This window comes from Plectropomus leopardus, chromosome 23, assembly GCF_008729295.1.
Source record: "Plectropomus leopardus isolate mb chromosome 23, YSFRI_Pleo_2.0, whole genome shotgun sequence".
NCBI classification, from domain to species: Eukaryota; Metazoa; Chordata; class Actinopteri; order Perciformes; family Serranidae; genus Plectropomus; species Plectropomus leopardus.
Window position 1 is genome coordinate 9,593,982 of NC_056485.1, and position 17,420 is coordinate 9,611,401.

The 17,420-nt window shown below is 41.2% G+C and overlaps 1 protein-coding gene across 2 annotated transcripts in view; it reads left to right on the forward strand.

Moving 5' to 3' along the window:
* dhx15 (DEAH (Asp-Glu-Ala-His) box helicase 15) overlaps positions 1-17,122 on the forward strand; it is a 29,546-nt gene extending 12,424 nt beyond the window's left edge. For both annotated transcript variants that reach the window (XM_042512237.1, XM_042512236.1), the window contains exons 7-14: positions 6,447-6,533; positions 6,923-7,072; positions 7,547-7,655; positions 12,608-12,799; positions 13,817-13,939; positions 14,016-14,206; positions 15,198-15,367; positions 16,482-17,122. In XM_042512237.1, coding sequence (XP_042368171.1) covers positions 6,447-6,533; positions 6,923-7,072; positions 7,547-7,655; positions 12,608-12,799; positions 13,817-13,939; positions 14,016-14,206; positions 15,198-15,367; positions 16,482-16,599 — 1,140 coding nt within the window. In that variant the 3' untranslated portion in view covers positions 16,600-17,122. The remainder of the gene's footprint in view (positions 1-6,446; positions 6,534-6,922; positions 7,073-7,546; positions 7,656-12,607; positions 12,800-13,816; positions 13,940-14,015; positions 14,207-15,197; positions 15,368-16,481) is intronic.
* Positions 17,123-17,420: the final 298 nt, after the last annotated feature.

Genomic DNA, 17,420 nt, shown 5'->3' on the forward strand with positions numbered 1-17,420 from the left:
CTAAACAATTGATCTTAATTAAGACATGAACCCATTTTTGAAAGGAAATATGTGTAAAATAATGATGAGATTCTCTGTTCAGTTGCTTTTTTTTGGTTTATTTCGGCTAAATCAGCTGTCATGGATCTTAATGCAGTTTCTGACTTTTAATTTCGACTTTGACAGAATAGAATAATTGGATGGTTAAGCTCCACTTTCAATGCGCCCAAAGTTCTGCTGCTCCATTTGTGCCCAAAGTGCCCTCTGCGCTTCAAGAGTGTGATGCAATGAATAATTGAACCGTATTTCAACAGTGCTCCTAATGAACGGCCTAGCTCTGAGAGCATCACGGTTGATTTTTCCCTAAAGATCAGTTTGTCAGGTGCTTGTTGAATTGCTGGAGGTGGCAGATAGGCTAAAGTTGCCATGCTTGAAGTAAATGTGCCTCTCCTCCAAGACTGACTGAGCAGCTCATCAATTGAAAAATGCAGGGATGTCATCCAAGCCAGCCCAAGAGGAAGTAGTGAAAAAGAATTAAGGTTTGCAACGTCTGCCTTCACGCATGCTAACGACTGCATTAGGCACCCCTCAATTAACATAAAGCACCAGCTCGTCATTGCTCTCTTTCTCCCAGGAAAGCCACTGATCTTCTATTTTTGAACAGTTTAATCATTTAGAGCCAAGGCAGCAATTGACTAATTACAAACAAAGACTATAATCTCACTTTGCTTTCCAGCGTCTCAGAGAAGACAGACAAATGTGCTGTGATGAGTGTTGGGTTTGTTTTTAGCATTGTCACGTCTGGAATATTCCCTCAAATGTCACTCGTGATTCTGTCACGTATCCATTTCAATGAGCTTTGAATGCAGCTGCGTCGATGCTGCTCGAAGCACGTTCTCCTTTTCCCCAGTCAGTGGAAGGCTTTATTTGTCAACAAGGCTGTTTTCCAGCAGGGAAGGTGAAAGATGGCCCGTGTTAGCCATCGTACTTGCTCTCCTGCAGGTAATAACCCAGAAATAACATGCAGAGATGATGCTCTAATGATATTACTGATGAAGAAGCCAGGATTATCTAGTGCAGCAACAGACTGGAAGGAGCCAGCCTGCGTTCAGTGTAATGGCCCTAGCCCAGATAATCCTTCAGAATCAATGCAGTCAATGAGGCCACCCATATGATCATGAAATGTGAGAGGGTGTCATGTGTGGCATCTGCTGGAGCACTGACTGTGTCCCAACGCGCAGGACAGTGGCAGCCTCACCTAGTCTATTTGTTAACCAGACTTTGAAGCACTCCATGCCTTTCATTCCTTGCTGGGATGTTGGACGCTGGCATATAGTGTCTGTCATGAGACGTTGTCTGATAGCCTTTTTATTTCACACTGTGGCTCGTAGGTTTTGGAAACTGTCTCTTTAGGTCACCGATGGCCTTTTTTCACTACAAGAACTGGGGTTGGGTGATATATTGAATATACCAACAGGCCAACATCAGCCCAGTTACCAGAGATTGCCAAAATATTTGTTAAATTCCACAAATTTTTGTGGTCTGTAGTAATTTTTAGTCAAGTAAATAAAAAATAACCTCACAATATATAAAGAAAAAAGAAAGAGAGCAAAAACCACAACATTACACCTTCTAAATTGAAGTTTTTCCTGGTGAATTGCTTTGTTAACTCCAAAATAATCACGATTATTATGATTGATATTCAAAATCAGTCATGATTTAAAGACTATTTAACATGATGACTCATTGGCTTTGAGAACATCATGCATTTACTGAACATGAACTGTTGTTTTAACACTGTATGTCTTTTAACCTTAAATACACTTGATACACTTTAAAATCAGTAAAAGCTTTCTGGTGGAGCCTTATCTTGCAAATAATTGCAGTTTGTTCATATTCACATAAAAACTAAAATCCAACTGGAATAATTGAACAATACATAACAGATACAGTGGGATCAGTAATTGTTTCCCTAACTCGGGAGAGACTCAGCAGACAGACATTTCTCCATTATCTGTTTAGGAGTGGCTGAGACCATCAGTGGGAATAGCTGGTCCACCTTTAAAGTCCACCTTAAATGAGCCTGGTGAATTTCCAATAGGAGGCTAACTTAGCTCGCTAACTTTAAGGCTAACTCCTGTCACTTTAATCAGCAGGCGACAAGCAAAACTTGGCAGCTTGGCTTTAGTCATGAGGCATTTATTCACTGACAAACTCAACTGTTCACATACTGCACTGCTGCATTTCACTTCATTCTCTCTGCTGCAGTCGCTGCAGCCTCGCTGTCACCGGTGCACATGTTTGTTCTCCCCGTTTGTGCACTCTCTCACTAAGCACACAGTGTGAAACCAAAATAAGACTCAGAAGTTTAAAAAAAAAAAAACCCAGAGAAATGGTACATTAAAATCTTTGTTTGGACGTTTGGGAGACAGGTCAAGCACATCCGGAAAGGGTGCGCTTGATTTACAGAACAAAAGACAAAACAGGAGCAGCTATGGTAGTCTTGTTGTACGGCATAAAATTGATTATGTTATAAAATCTTAATCAAAAATAAAATCTGATATATCATCCAGCCTTAAACTGACAGAAACAAAATAAAACTCACCAAAGCCACCTTAGTTCATCTTTCCCCTGTTCCAACGGTCACCAACTCTGGTTTGGTTTAAATAAACCCTTAAATCAGATCTAAAAACATGCAGGCTGTATACGCTGTTTTCCCCGCTATCTCTTTTTGCCCACTGACAGTCGAGCAGCTGCCCACTGAGCAGTGGTTCTTACTCCTTCTTCTGAGACTGATTCTTAAATTAGCAAAATAAAATGATAAAAAATCCCCCCAAAAAATTGCAACCGACCATATCAGCCAGACATTGAGCAAACTTTTGTTACACCTTTTATTTTCTAACTGCACACCACATCTCGCTTCTGATGCTCTGCTTAAGCATTGTTCATGAAGCCACTCACATTTGTCATAGAGTGCTCATGTCAATCAGATCCAGACAGCCATTCATCCAAGAAACACTCAAACAACAACCCAACCATTTGCCAGATACTGCTGTCTGTTCCGTTTCTACAAGCGTTCATTGCCATCTCTTCATTCCTCTGCTTGAATACTAAGGGGAACGTGCCTTTCGACAGGTGAATTACCCGAGGTCAAGGTCTGAATGAGGGGGGGAAAAAGGCCCTCCCTGGCATTAATAACTAAACAGTCAGGCATTCTCAGGCTCAAGAGAAATCCTCGCTTAAAAGGTGGGATTTAAAAAGTCTGTAAGGCTCACAGCTTGAAGACAGCTGAAGAGGCACAGCTACAAAGGAAGTGTGTCAAGTGTGCAAAATTGGTTCTGTGGACCTGTATCAGCAAAGACTACAGAGAAGTGTTTGGTTTTGAGCTTGGCATTTCATTGCGAGGACTACCGAGAAAGCAGACGGTCGGCCACCACCAAACGACTTCTCCGGTCAGCCTTGGGCTTGTTGCTGTCTTGGTAGATGTTGAGCAAGTGAGCAAGGAAAAGATATTGAAGTGTGGAGAGGCATTTTTCCAAACACCCACTCGCATATTAAGCTATGACAGTGGAGTGGCAGTTGCCACAAGAGTGGGCTATGATCAGGCCACCACCGTCTCGAGCACTATGATGAATCTAAAGGGCTTCTCTGCCTAGTCTCTCTCCACTGTTATATAAGGGGAATTCACCCTAGCGGCGGTCAAGGTTCGCGTGAGAGCAGCTGCAAATCTGTCTCCTCCCCTCTTCCCTCCTCCCGCTGTTTGTGTATATGCTGACAGCAAGAGACCCATAGGGTGATGTGACTCATTTGATTTTTTTGCTCAGATTCAGCTGTCATTTTGCATACACAGTCTTGCTATAGGGGATAATTGTAATAGAAAAAGATCTGAGACTAGAGAGGGTGCAGGTTCATAGTTACTTACCTAATTCTCAGAAACCAAGCAGCTTTTCATTTAGTTTTTCCTCCACATATCTCTGTATTTTTCTGTCTGATGCTTAAATCAGCTCCTGTACCACCCTGCTGTGAGAGTGGTCCCACAAACCTCCTCCTGTATCAACACCATCCTTGCATCCCTTATAAATTATCAGATGATCATAACTGCAGCTGTATGTGTTCACTGGCTTTAAATGCGTAATTAAAAAAACAACTAAACATATATCACAAAGACAGTGCATTACACAAAACATAAAGATGTTAACAATGATATTCACTTTCCTCATTCTATAAATCTTTTTATGTCCATATTCAACAGTCATAAATACATCTTCAATGGTGGTATTACTTTCCAAATTATACCTATTGAATCATAACTCATACTTAACTTCTTACAGGCTAATGAAAAGAGCTGAATAAATTCACTAACATTTTAAAAAAAAGAAGATGTGACTAGAGTTCTGGCATCCCCCGCATTAACGGTGACCATTGTTCATTGAACCTGTCCGTTTTCAACTGCAATATTGCTTTGATTTTTTTCATATTTAAGACATTTTTCACCCTGTTTCCTTACTTATTTATGCTGCAGCTTAAAATCATTATTATAACACTGCTTCCCTTTTCTGGTTAGCAGAGTTATGAGTTACAGTTACATCGAAATATTAGGCTGTATTGTTTGTCTTGGTGTTCTTGGTGGAGGGTGTTTGGCTCATTCAAACTGATGTACGAATGCTACGGTTTCTTGATGATCGTCTCTGGCAAGTGCACAATTTTCAGACTTCCTTTTCCAAGTTCAAGACCAGGTGGGCCTGAGCCTGGAGCCCTGCGGTTAGACCCTTCTCAACTCGATTGCTGCTCCCTGTCACAGTGAAGGGAATAAAGTAAACACAGCGATCACATCTAGTCATATTTGTAGTATTCTCTTATCCAGTGATGAGGCATGGTGCAGTAAAAGTTACATGGTTGTAACTCCAGTTTTATAACTAGGTGCTTAGCCCGCAGTCGCTCTATATTACAAAGTGAATGAAAGAATGTAAACACAATTTCTGAGAAGAATGCAGTAAGAGCACAATACAGTCTGATCACATGCTGTACATCTAACTAGTGTTGTGGCGCTGGTATCATTAGGGAAAACCTGCACTGTAGGAAACTTTTTCCATACCACAAGGTCCTCTTTTTGACTAAAATGTTGGAAAAGCCCTTACATAATAGTCGATAATCAAAATATTGTATATTTTTTTCCAGTAGTCAATGATTTTTGTAAATATATACAAACAACATGTGCAGTTTCGCCTCCGGTTGTGTTGATGCACAGCTCTCGAGGAGCCATTACTGCATAGCACATAGTAACAGCCAATCGGCGACAATGAGCCGTGCAGTGTTGGCATGTCCGCAGTGTTCCAAATTTTGAGAGACGTGCTGGGTTCACATGAGAGGAATACCGCAGCCCTCATTTAGGCGGAAGAAAAAGACGCCTGGATAAATGCAGTAACCATTGTCGAGGAAAAAGCAGGCCACCTAAGAGGAACCATTACATCAACTATTTTCTGTGATTTTGAAAAACTCTGGGGAGAACTTTCCAAAAGAGGAAAGCTGACATCTCAACAAAAAAAAACCCTGTAGCATGCTGGGGACAGTCAGACAGAACTCCCCGACCTCACGAGCACACAGTCACATAACACAAAAAGGCCACAGGTAATGCATTTGGATGGGGCACTGAGCACCAAGCCAGCTCCCTCCACAAACACGTTGGTAGCACATTGAACTTGATTGCAGAAACTGTTGTGGTACTCCCCTGTTGGGTTGCATTAGGCAGCATGTGTGCAGTGCACTGTAGTGGTATTTCTACAAGCTTCTTCAGTCAACTGGCTCACATCAGGGAATCATTTTCAAGTTAAAACAAAGCTGATGTCTGCTCTCGTTTGTCTCTCTTTTTGCCCATGCTTAAGAAGGATTATGATTTGTGAACTGCTCCACTGTAGAAGAGCCACTCCACTTTGTGATTGAACAAAGCACTTTAGAATACTTGAATAATGATTGAAATTTTGTTGTGCCTTTTTTTCTTTTCAAAATTTTCAACTGAAGAAACTAACTTAACCCTTTGAAACCAAAATCGACATCAGTTTTCTTGTGCTGCATTCAGACACCTACGACATGCTATTTAACCCTTTGAAACCTTAGTTTGATTTCTTTTAGGAAAAAAAACGACGTGGGGGAAAAGGCAGTGACCATCTTGACAAGAAATGTCCCACAAATTGCAAGAAATGAGTTAAGGGTTACAAAAAAAATACCTGAAAATTATTTTTTTTTTAAAAAGGCGGAGCCATATTTTTGATAGAAATCAAACCAATTTGCTCAGGTTTGAAAGGGTTAATCCCTGAAATATCCAAGTTGTTGAGCTCTCTGTTTGAATTCTTGCACATTAAAATGTATTTCCTAAATAACTGACAGTCATATGTAAAACAGACTACAAAAAAAAATTATTGCAAGAGTCTGAGGTCCCTCAAACACCCCATCTGTTCTCATTTCCACAGGTTGTCGTGTCAACAAACATCGCTGAGACGTCCCTGACCATCGATGGCGTGGTGTTTGTAATTGATCCAGGATTTGCAAAGCAAAAGGTTAGCTTTTGCCTTCTCCCCACCTCCCCATCTTCTCCTACCACTCTTTATCTGCTGCGATCATCTGCGTCTGTTGCCTGAGAATCCCAAGATAAACACAGCAGTGCACACCTGACAGCGGTAAAGATGGAAAAGCCAGTTATTTATTCCTCTGACATTTCACCAGCCTGGAGCCAAGTCATACACCTGGCACGAAAAGAGATTATATATGCATTATGGTAGATTGTGTGTATGTGTTATTCATTTTTTGGACATCTGCTTGTATATATAGTAGATTGTGGCTGTGAGTATGTGCTGAACTACTACCCTCTACCCACCTCTCCCCCAAAAATCTTCATCACTGCAGTTTGAGATTTTCTTATTTACTGGCAATGCATCTTTCCTATCAGGTGTATAACCCACGAATCAGGGTGGAATCCCTTCTGGTCACAGCCATCAGTAAGGCCTCGGCCCAGCAGAGGGCAGGTCGTGCTGGACGGACACGCCCAGGAAAATGTTTCCGCCTTTACACTGAGAAGGCTTACAAGACAGAAATGCAGGTAAGAAACATGGCAGTCTTACAATGATTAGAAAATCTATGAAATGGTTGATTCTCACATTCTTCAGTGCCACAAGCACTTTGTATTCCCCCAAAGCAGCCCTCGGGCAGGTAAAGCTTTCTATTATGCAATATTTGCTCTTAGAATCCATGATTCCCAGTTCAGCTGATTTATAATTCCAAGAGCTCGGCACTGAACCACACTGCCGCCTCCGCCCTTCCCCCTCACCCGTGCTAACGAAACAGCCACCTTGTGACAAATGAACCTGAGGAGGCCCAGTTCTCCACTTTAACAGGCTAATTCTTTCATGTCACGCTGAGTGGCAAAGGGAATTTTTTAAACAAGTTAAATAGCCCTTCAAATGCCCTAGACTCGATCTCAGTTCAAGTTGACATATGAGCGACGCATGAGGACATAATAAGCGCCCTGACTGATTCATTCTGAATTGTTCCTTGGGTTTGTCTCATACCTCAGGACAACACGTATCCAGAGATTCTGAGGTCTAACCTGGGCTCTGTGGTGCTGCAGCTGAAGAAACTGGGTATTGACGATCTGGTGCACTTTGACTTCATGGACCCACCAGGTTAGTTCAGTTTTTAATTTTAATTTTTTTATTCTCTTAGAAAGACATGCCTATACTTTATGGTCAGTGTTCTTTATGTTGTTTTGCTTTGCATTTAGTCATATTAGGAAATCTAAATCTTTGCATGGCAAAAAACCAAAACGTTTTTGACCTTGTTTATGGTCAGCATTTTTTTCAGCCATACCCATACTAGACTAATTTTATGCACCACCATCCCAAAAAGTCATCGCAACTGTCCTGAAGTCAGTATCAAACGTCTAAAATTCTAAAAGTTAACCTTATTCTGCGTTATAGTCATCTGTAATGGTTATTTGCATAAAATGTGATTCAGATGATTAGGAGATACTTTATTATATTTATTTTATCTTTTTTATATGGTTGAAAATGTTAACAAATTTTTATTTTATTTTGTAATTTCTACTGAATGGACCTTGAACACATCACAGTGTAACTGAATGCAACCTCTGTTGGCCGTTAGCTCGAGTTTAGCCAAGCAGGGCCAACAGCTGATAACAGCTAACTTTAACAAGCTCTCCTGCCAACCTGAACATGGATTTGTTCAAAATGTAGTATTGTCAGGGAAAAAAAGGGCGTGCCCCTTTGACACATCGATGATGAGTTTACTGCATCCTGTTGGATTATAATGTGTCAGTGCTTGGTTCAGTTTGTGATTTGGTGTCCCCAGGGAAGATCTCTGTCCTTCCCTAACACATTTTCTATTTTCCCTGGAACAACAGAACCGCGTTAGCCCTGAGCCCGAAACTTGAGTTCCATTTTACCACTTGCCTGGAGTTACAAGCCCGATGTGACATTTAACTTGCCCTGGGCAATTGGGCAGACTTTATTGTTGAGCCCTGACATTCAGCATTTATTCCAGTTTTGTATATATTTTTGGGGGGGGAACTACTCTTGCGGGTGTCCAGCATTAAAACTTTTATTAAAAATACATGAAAATGTTTAGCTGCACTGTTAACAGATCCACCAGTTGCTCTCCTGTTGTATCTTGAAATAGTCGCCTCATATTGAGTGACCCCAGCAGTGACCCCGTGTAACCAAACCAACCACGACTGAAATCTGAAGGATTATAACTTCAGTATCAAATTGCATTGAGATTTTGATCAGTGACATCTGAATCAAACAAATTCAGTAACAAAATGCTTTAAAACCCACATTTAGTTGAGCTGTCATTGTTTCATGTACAATATCAAATCTGGGTTGGCTGTGTCACTGGGGAGCTTTGGGAAAGTGACAAAGCAAAGATAAAATGATCTTGGCAGATATCAAATACTGCATAGTGAATGTTTGGAGATTTGAGTGTAAGCGCCCTGACAGACATGGATTACACAGTAGTTTAATGCAGTTTTTATGAGCAGTCTGCTTTAAGTTTAGATTATTGACATTCAAAGTGAGAAAAGAGAGCGATGTGTGCAGTTAGTATTCTGCCTGATCAGTCCATTTAGGTTCCTGTCTCTGTTTGCGTTTCTTATTCCTTGTACATCTGAATCGTGTTGGATCCTGGCCAAAAACAAACCTAGTTTCAATGAGGCGCCAAGTTATGGCATTTTACAGGAGAGAGTGTGTCCCCGCGGAGACCACCCCTCCTTTCCCTATCCTTAACCTCACCCTCCCTCCCCCCTTTTCTCACCATAATATAGTTTTCATCTCACCTCTGAGATTAAACCCATCTCTCCCCGTCCACCGTGGCAAACGCCATTTTGAGAATGAAATTGGTTACATCAATAGCAGCGCTATCACCTTGGCTATTGCCTTCCCTTTATATTCCTCCAGCGAAACGTGACTGACCTCCACCACCACCCCCACATTTCTCACAAAACGCAAGGGTAAGCGTCAACATACGGGATTGGCCTTGTCGGCTGAGTCTAACTGGGAACGGTGGGGTGAAGGGAAAGGGGAGGATTATCTTTTATTTATTTGATCCACTCATGGCAGAGGGTTTCTCCTAACTAGCTCCTGAGCACGCGGGAAGCTGGAGCTAGTTCCTGTGCAACTGATGAAGTCTGCTTTGAGTCTGTGAGAGTTCCCAGACAGGAGCTTTATAGCATCTACTTACAGTGGATCAATTTTGATACGCCGTGTCAAAGGCCCACCTCAGTATAAATGGACAGGTCCGAGAAGAGTCTCTGGAGATTGAAGAAATAGAAATTGAAACAATAGCAGCTTTGAGATTTAACATTTGTCTTGTTGTTTTAACTGCATTAATACTTGTTTTTTGGGGTGTGTTGGATCCTAAATAGATAGATGTAGGTAGGGCTAGGCAAAATGTCGATTTTAATTCAATAATGACATGAGACCAGATATTGTCTAAAAGTATATGAACATTGAAGTTCTCACGGCACGTCTGTGGTCAACGGGAGCTCTAAGATTCACAGAACAGATAAAGGAGAGGACTCTGAGAAGAATGAGCAAAGCCATAAGACTATGTGGTTACCTTCAGAATAATGTATTTGTGACTTCTGTAAGCTGTTTTGTTTAGTTGCATCTTGGCAAAATCTGCTTTATTTTTCACCCCCGGAGGTTGCTGCTAGTGCCAAAAAATAATACAGTGTTGCCTTCTTGGAGCGGCTGTGGCTCAAAGGGAGAGCGGGTTGTCCTCTACTCAGAAAGTCAGCTTTTCGATCCCTGGCTCCTCTGGGGAACATTTCGAAGTATCCTTGGGCAAGATACTGAACCCCAAATTGCTCCTGATACCACGTCAACAGGTGTGAATGATTACTGAGTAGCAGGCGGCACCTTGTTTGGTTGGGTTGTATTGCACTGCAGTATTGGCAGATGGACATTCTTGTAATTGCCACAATCAAAACCCCCTCATTTGAGGCTACAATGTTTATTGTGGTGATGCCAAGTTAGTATTTGTTCCCTTTTGTTGCTCCTTGATGTTTAAATTTCAAGTCAGATGAATTTGATTTAAGTATTGTCTTCCCAATGATCAGCAATATCAGCCACAAAAGAAGGTGGCTTTTTCCATTTCAGCTTGTCCATGTGCTCAATGGGAACCTTGATTTTTCTCTTTACGGTGGAACGCTCAAATATATAGTTTATTTCTCTCTTCGCCCACCTCGCTCCTCGCTCACTAAACACAGGAGCGACAGCCCGAGCCAGCCAACCAAATGGAAAATCCAAAAGAAATCAGTAGCGATTTACACAAGGACTTGGCTGGGTGGGATTCATTTGCCTCGTGACATTTCCAAAGAAGTACCTTTTCGAAGCCAATGCGGTTTAATGTACCTTTAGCCTTTCGTCTCATTGATTTGGCCCTTGGTTAATATATCGGATTCTTGTGTGTTGAGGCAGTCAATACTTACTTTCTGATGAGCCGCTTTGTGTATTTATTGAATTTCCACACTGGTTCATCATGCTAGCAGTTCTTGGAAATCAGATTTTCACCTTTTGTTTAGCCCCACACAAGCCATCGGTGTGGTAAGTAATGTAGCTGGCACTCACTTTGTGTAAAAAAAAAAAAAAAAAAAGTAGCTTTGATGCCCCAAATCAATATTTGTTAATCATAAAAAAATGCCTCCCTGCTGTTTGAAATTGAATTTTTTTGGGGAGCACTTGAGAGAAATGAAAGTGAACAAGCACCACAGCCAGTGCTTGAAGCTAATTTTCAGTTAACATGCAACTGGTCATTAGGCTTCAGCTCTCGGGAGCCAAAGGTCAATAATTGCATCTTGAGGAAAAATCTTTTAACCAAACGGTGAAAGCCTTTTGTGTTGAAGCATTAAGTAGAAAGTTCCCTTGTAATTGCATTAGTTGTTTAGGATTGCCTGAGCGGAGGATGAAAAATGAGCTCTGCCATGATTACTTCTGCGCTAAGTTGCCGTCTAGCATAACTCTGGTCATCACACACAGAGAACTCTCTCCGTTTGATTGACCGTTTGTTCCTCGCCACCAAACAGCCTCCCTTTGTTTGAGTGTCTGTGTCTTTTCTTTACTCACATCTGTCTTCTATTGAAGGTGTGAGTGCAGCAGGTGCTGGAACTCTATTGTTTTATCAGCTTTTTTTCAAATACATTTGTTCATGTTGCAGATCTCCTCCTTTACTGAGCCAACAAGCAAGTTTATATCTTAGCCAATAACAGCTGAAATACATAGCATAGAATCAAAATTTCCCTTATACTCCTTGGCTAAAAAGAAATCAATTGCAGTTATTACATGTTTGTGTTTTATCTGATTGTTTCTTCGCCATTTGGAAAATTCTGCGCTACTACGCTATAGTTGTAATATTTTCACCTCTTTACCTTACACACTACCTGATGGAGGAAGCGGTACACCTGCAACTCCCTTGTTCTGCGGAGTTAATATAGTTAGTTAATATTACTGTTAATATTACTGTTTTTACTTTCGGTTCCAAGTTGGAAAGGGTTAGGGTTGAGTGGTGAAAATATTCTAAATATATCATACGCTTAGATTGATATAGATGTGTTTAGCGGTGTTTGAGTTTATGTATGCGACATCAGAAATAAACAAGCATTGTGATTTGGTCTATTTGACAATTTAAAAAAAAGATTCCTCCGTTTTAAAGCCAATTTTAAGGGGAACTACACCAATTTCACATTTCACAGTTTGTTTGTGTATCCACAAAATGTAAATAGGGCTGCAACTAGTGATTACTTTTATGATTGATAAATCATTCAATTATTTTCTCAATAAATTGTCCATGAGATTAACCAAGAGCTCAAGGTGACTTCTGCAAATGTCTTGTTCTATCTGACCAACAATCTAAACCAAGGATACAAAACTATCATGCGTATAAATCAACCCTGACATGCACTCGTGTAAAAAGGCTCCAAATTGTTCCTCTAAAGTTTTGCTGCAATAAATGAAATGGACAGTTTTGGAAATTGCTCTATTGCTGTCATCTGTGTGTGTTTTGCCCATGGGCTTGGAACATAATTGTTAATGGCCCGTCCCTCCCATCCTGTCTTCTCCAGCCCCAGAGACCCTGATGCGAGCCCTGGAGTTGCTGAACTATCTGGCAGCTCTCAATGACGACGGTGACCTGACGGAGCTGGGCTCCATGATGGCAGAGTTCCCCCTGGACCCCCAGCTGGCCAAGATGGTCATCGCCAGCTGCGAATTCAACTGTTCAAACGAGGTCCTCTCCATCACTGCCATGTTGTCAGGTAATGCTCAGGGTGTGAGCTGCTACTCTTTCCATTTCCTGTGCTCATGGACCGTGCCTCAGAAATGAGCTCAAAGGAAATATTCAGAGCAGCTTCTTTATCTTCCAATTAATGTATTTGCATAAGTTGACCCCTCTTTGTGTTTTTATTTTGCCGTCATTGTCAAATGTTGAAATCTGTATGAACCACAAACAGACCCTAGAAGTTAAAATTCTCAAAATAACTGCAGTTTATACCTACTGAACTTTACTATAAGGCGAGTAGGGGATAAAGTCAGTGGTGTCAGCTATTATTTGTGAGGAAGGAGGGAAATACTGTACATGTCTGTACAAAATGTATAGGTGTAGCTGGAGCAGCACCAGCATGCTACAGCAGTAATTGCACTTTAGGCTTGCCAAAGCAGAATGCTGCTCATTGAGATGAATCTTGACGCCTTTGAAGGGAGTGCGAGGGTCTTTGAGAGTGGGGAAATGGATTTAACTAGCTGTTTGGACGTGGTGTGCACTTGAAGCAGGTGTTTCAGGACAGCAGTTTTTTCCTTTTTTTTTTCTTCTTTTTTGCTGAGTTCATTAGAGTAAGCAACGAAAGTACACCTGAGAACGGTGCCGCCACAGCAACCAACCGTGAGGCTTAAAAAAACAGCTTTTACCCATTAAAGCTGCAGTTAAGCAGGTTTGACATTAAGCAAGTTCACAGAGGGAAGACAGCAGAACACGAGTCCTCTGGATGAACTCTTCGTCACTGATTTATCTTGCTTCTGTATACATCTATATCATCATATGTTTGCTGTATCTTGTATAAAGCCATACTGTAGTGCATCCGGAGGGAGAAACCCATCCTTCTCCCCTTCTCTTTGACCCTCCTCCTTTCCGTTTCCACCATAAACACTTCGCAATACAGTGTGCCCTGTGAAGTGCTCTGTGCCTCTCTTGAGCTGAGGCCTTGTTCCTCTCTGTGGGATTTGCTTAACTTATCCCTATGGGCGGCTGTGTTGGGGCCTATACCAACCTTGTTTAGTCCCACAGTGCTTCGTCCGACCCACGGAGGCTAAGAAGGTGGCCGACGAGTCCAAGATGCGTTTTGCCCACATCGACGGAGACCACATGACGCTGCTCAACGTCTACCACGCCTTTAAACAAAGTGAGCAGCCCTTTCATGCACACTATAGTTGCACCATGTAGTTCGTTTGTCCTTAACCCTGCATTGTCTCACACAGACCACGACTCCACTCAGTGGTGCTATGACAATTTTGTCAACTACCGCTCGCTGATGTCAGCAGACAACGTCCGGCAGCAGTTGTCCAGGATCATGGACCGCTTCAACCTGCCACGGCGGAGCACTGAGTTTAGCAGCAGAGACTACTACACCAACATCCGCCGGGCGCTGGTCACAGGCTTCTTTATGCAGGTCAGTGGCTTCTTGGTGCAGGTATTGCACTCAAGAATCACACCAGACTCCGGGTAAGCAAAGTAGCTCTATTCTGAATGCTAAAATTTAAAAGAATTAAATAAAAATGATCACTTGCTGTTCTTCAGTTGCTAACTGATGTGAACGGAAGTCTCACAGAAGCATATTGTGTGTGAATTATTATTTTGTAGTTTAAGTTTTGAACTTGCTGACCTTAGCTATTTAGTCTGCTGTTACTTTTTTATGACAAAGTTTCATTGAACAGCTCTGGTTTTTGTTTTTGTGTTACTGTGATGCAGTCTTTTTATCCAACTTCACTGCTCCTCTGACGCTCATTGAAGTTGAGTTTGATCATTTGAAAAAGGAGTGTTTTTGTGCAAAACCCAGAACTGACTTAAAGATGTTAATTATAATGGATAACCACCTTTAAAGTACACACACACACACACACACACACACAGCTGCTTTGTTTTAAACACATAAAAAGAAAATGAAGTCAATTTGCTCCTCGCTCAAGGAAACAAACAGCATTTCGCAAGAAGCCATTTTCAGGGCCACCTGAAAACAAGCAGCCTGACAAGTTGAATTATGGTGTTAATATTTAAATATTTGTCAACATTAACCTTTATCGTGGAGACAAATTTGCAGCTCATGTTGGAGCTTTCACAGCGTTTGTGAGATCATGTCTTTGTTGGAAAAGGCCTTTATTGAGACTGATTGCCTTGGTTAATCACAACAGCCACTGCGGCATCTGCAAAGCAGGGAAAAATCGCTCACTGCCCAGTTACAAACAAGTTTGTCTTCAGCGTCAGGCTGCTGTTGTATCACAGTTTTAGTAATTTCCTGACGAGATTTTGATTGCTGAAATATAGTTGAATTACAGACATAAATGTAGCACCAATAAAGGGGGTATATGTGTTTGCCTCTTATGTCTTTCTTTGTAAAGTTTCTTCACTGCACTGACCTTGTTCTCTCTCTCGGTTGCGAACAGGTCGCTCACCTGGAGCGCACCGGCCATTACCTGACAGTGAAGGACAACCAAGTGGTACAGCTGCACCCCTCCACTGTGCTGGACCACAAGCCGGAGTGGGTGCTCTACAATGAGTTTGTACTCACGACCAAGAATTACATCCGCACATGCACTGACATCAAACCAGAATGGTAAGTTTCAGTTGTAGCTGCATTTTCAATAGAAATTATAGGTATATAAGTATTTACTTTAGTACTGTTCTTTTTTACCTTCTGTGAGTAAAAGGCCAAAAAAGTTATCTTATTTTTTAATCTTTGCTTATGGTTAAAGTGTTTTTTTTTCCTTACGTAATCACTTCATTTTGTATATCTGTGATAGTTCAGCAGGCTCGTGCAAAGACTGTCTGTGTGAAAAACCGTGGATTTCTACACACTATCAGTTTGTGAATATTGGTTTTATAATGTTTGTTTCAAAATAGCTTTAAAGAGTTTTTCAGTGTTTCTTTATGCATCAGCATACCTGTATAGCGTATTGTGGGAGGAAATTTGAAAAAAAAAATAGTCAAATACATTTCGGGCACCTGAAATTTAAATCAAATCCAACACTGTTCATTCTGGATTAATATAAATATCCTAATTGGCAAAACCCACCTGCAGCGGCGCCTTGAAGCTCCTGAGCTACATTTGACTTTTTTGCCCACCTCCAGTGGCTCCTTGTGACTTTTATAAAAAGTAGATGAAAATGAAAAATGCTTATTTTTCAGCATTTTAATTTTTAGTTCTCATTGTTGTAGGCCTAAAATAATTCCCACATATTTCACATTGTAAATGGTTGTAGCCTATACAACCAATTTAAAAAATGAGATCAGGGTATGACATGCAACAAAGGTCACCCTGCAGCCTAAATTTAGGGCAAATCCAGCTTGAAGCACTGGCATCGGTTACGTGGTGTTTTGTGACTTAACCAGTGTGTTGCACAGTTAACTCGTAAAACGTATTGCTCCTTTATGTAGTGTCTCCAAAGCAGTACAGAGCCAACACAGACACAAACAAAAAAGATGTCACTTATCACTTTTACTTCCTCGAATTAATAAGAATAAAATGCAGGCTTATTTGCACACACTTATACTGCGACAAGCCGACTACCTGTGTTTCTCTTCCCCCTCTGTGACCTCCTACAATTAAGTATCAAATTTGTTGAGCCCGCGCTGGCAGTCACCCTGTGAATATGGAAGAACAGACTTCTCCCACAAGTAAACACCGAAGACAATTTTTGTGACTAATGTTTACTCTCTTTCTTTCCTAGGCTGGTGAAAATTGCCCCGCAGTACTATGAGATGAGTAACTTCCCCCAGTGTGAAGCAAAGAGACAGTTGGAGCGTATCATTGCAAAAATCTCATCCAAGGAATACACTCAGTACTAAGAAGGTTTGCATGTGCTGCAGCAGCATCCTCAGCATCTGTGCAAAGTAAAACCTGAACTCATTTGAGCCTTTTTTCTTTTCCAACAACAACCTCATTTTGAATAATATTTTTCGTCTCATTGTGTGTGATGTATTTTCATGATGATTGATGAATTGTGGCTTTTGAGGGCCAACTTGTGTCATTTTTTTAAACCCAGAGGGGAAAGCACCACCAGAAATGGACTGTAAATGAATTTACTCATTAACCATTTCTTTTTAAAGCATGAAAGTTCATGTAAATTTCAACATTCCTCCTTAAGACATCTGGATTAAGTCCCAGCTCGGGATTCTTGGCTGTTGTCTTGCTTCTGCTGCTCAAACAGCATAAGTCCATGGAAGCTTTTGATCAAATATAATTTATACTGTATTTTGATGCGGGCATAATGTATTGTTCTCCTGTCATGGAGATACTAAAAGGAGCACTCTGGTCACATTTCCTGCCGCTGTTAAACTTAATAAAAATGACTTTGTAATTTAAAAAAAAGTCCAGTGTCAGCATTAAAATAACAGGATAATCTGTGCATAAACTTTTCACTTAACCCTCGCGCACACACATGAACCGAGCAAGCACTTTTTGACCTGCCAAATCCAGCTCGTTTCCTGGCTCTTCAGGGAAGTTAAATCTTCTTACTGGGATATTGATAGCTTCAGAAACAGTTGGAGTGAGGGGGAATGTTAATTACAAATGTTTCGGAAGAAGATCAGTGTGAAATCCCTGCTGTGCTAGAGCCTGTTCTGGCTGTACTGCTTTGTGTCAGTGCCTCTCTAATGTGGAAGGTAAA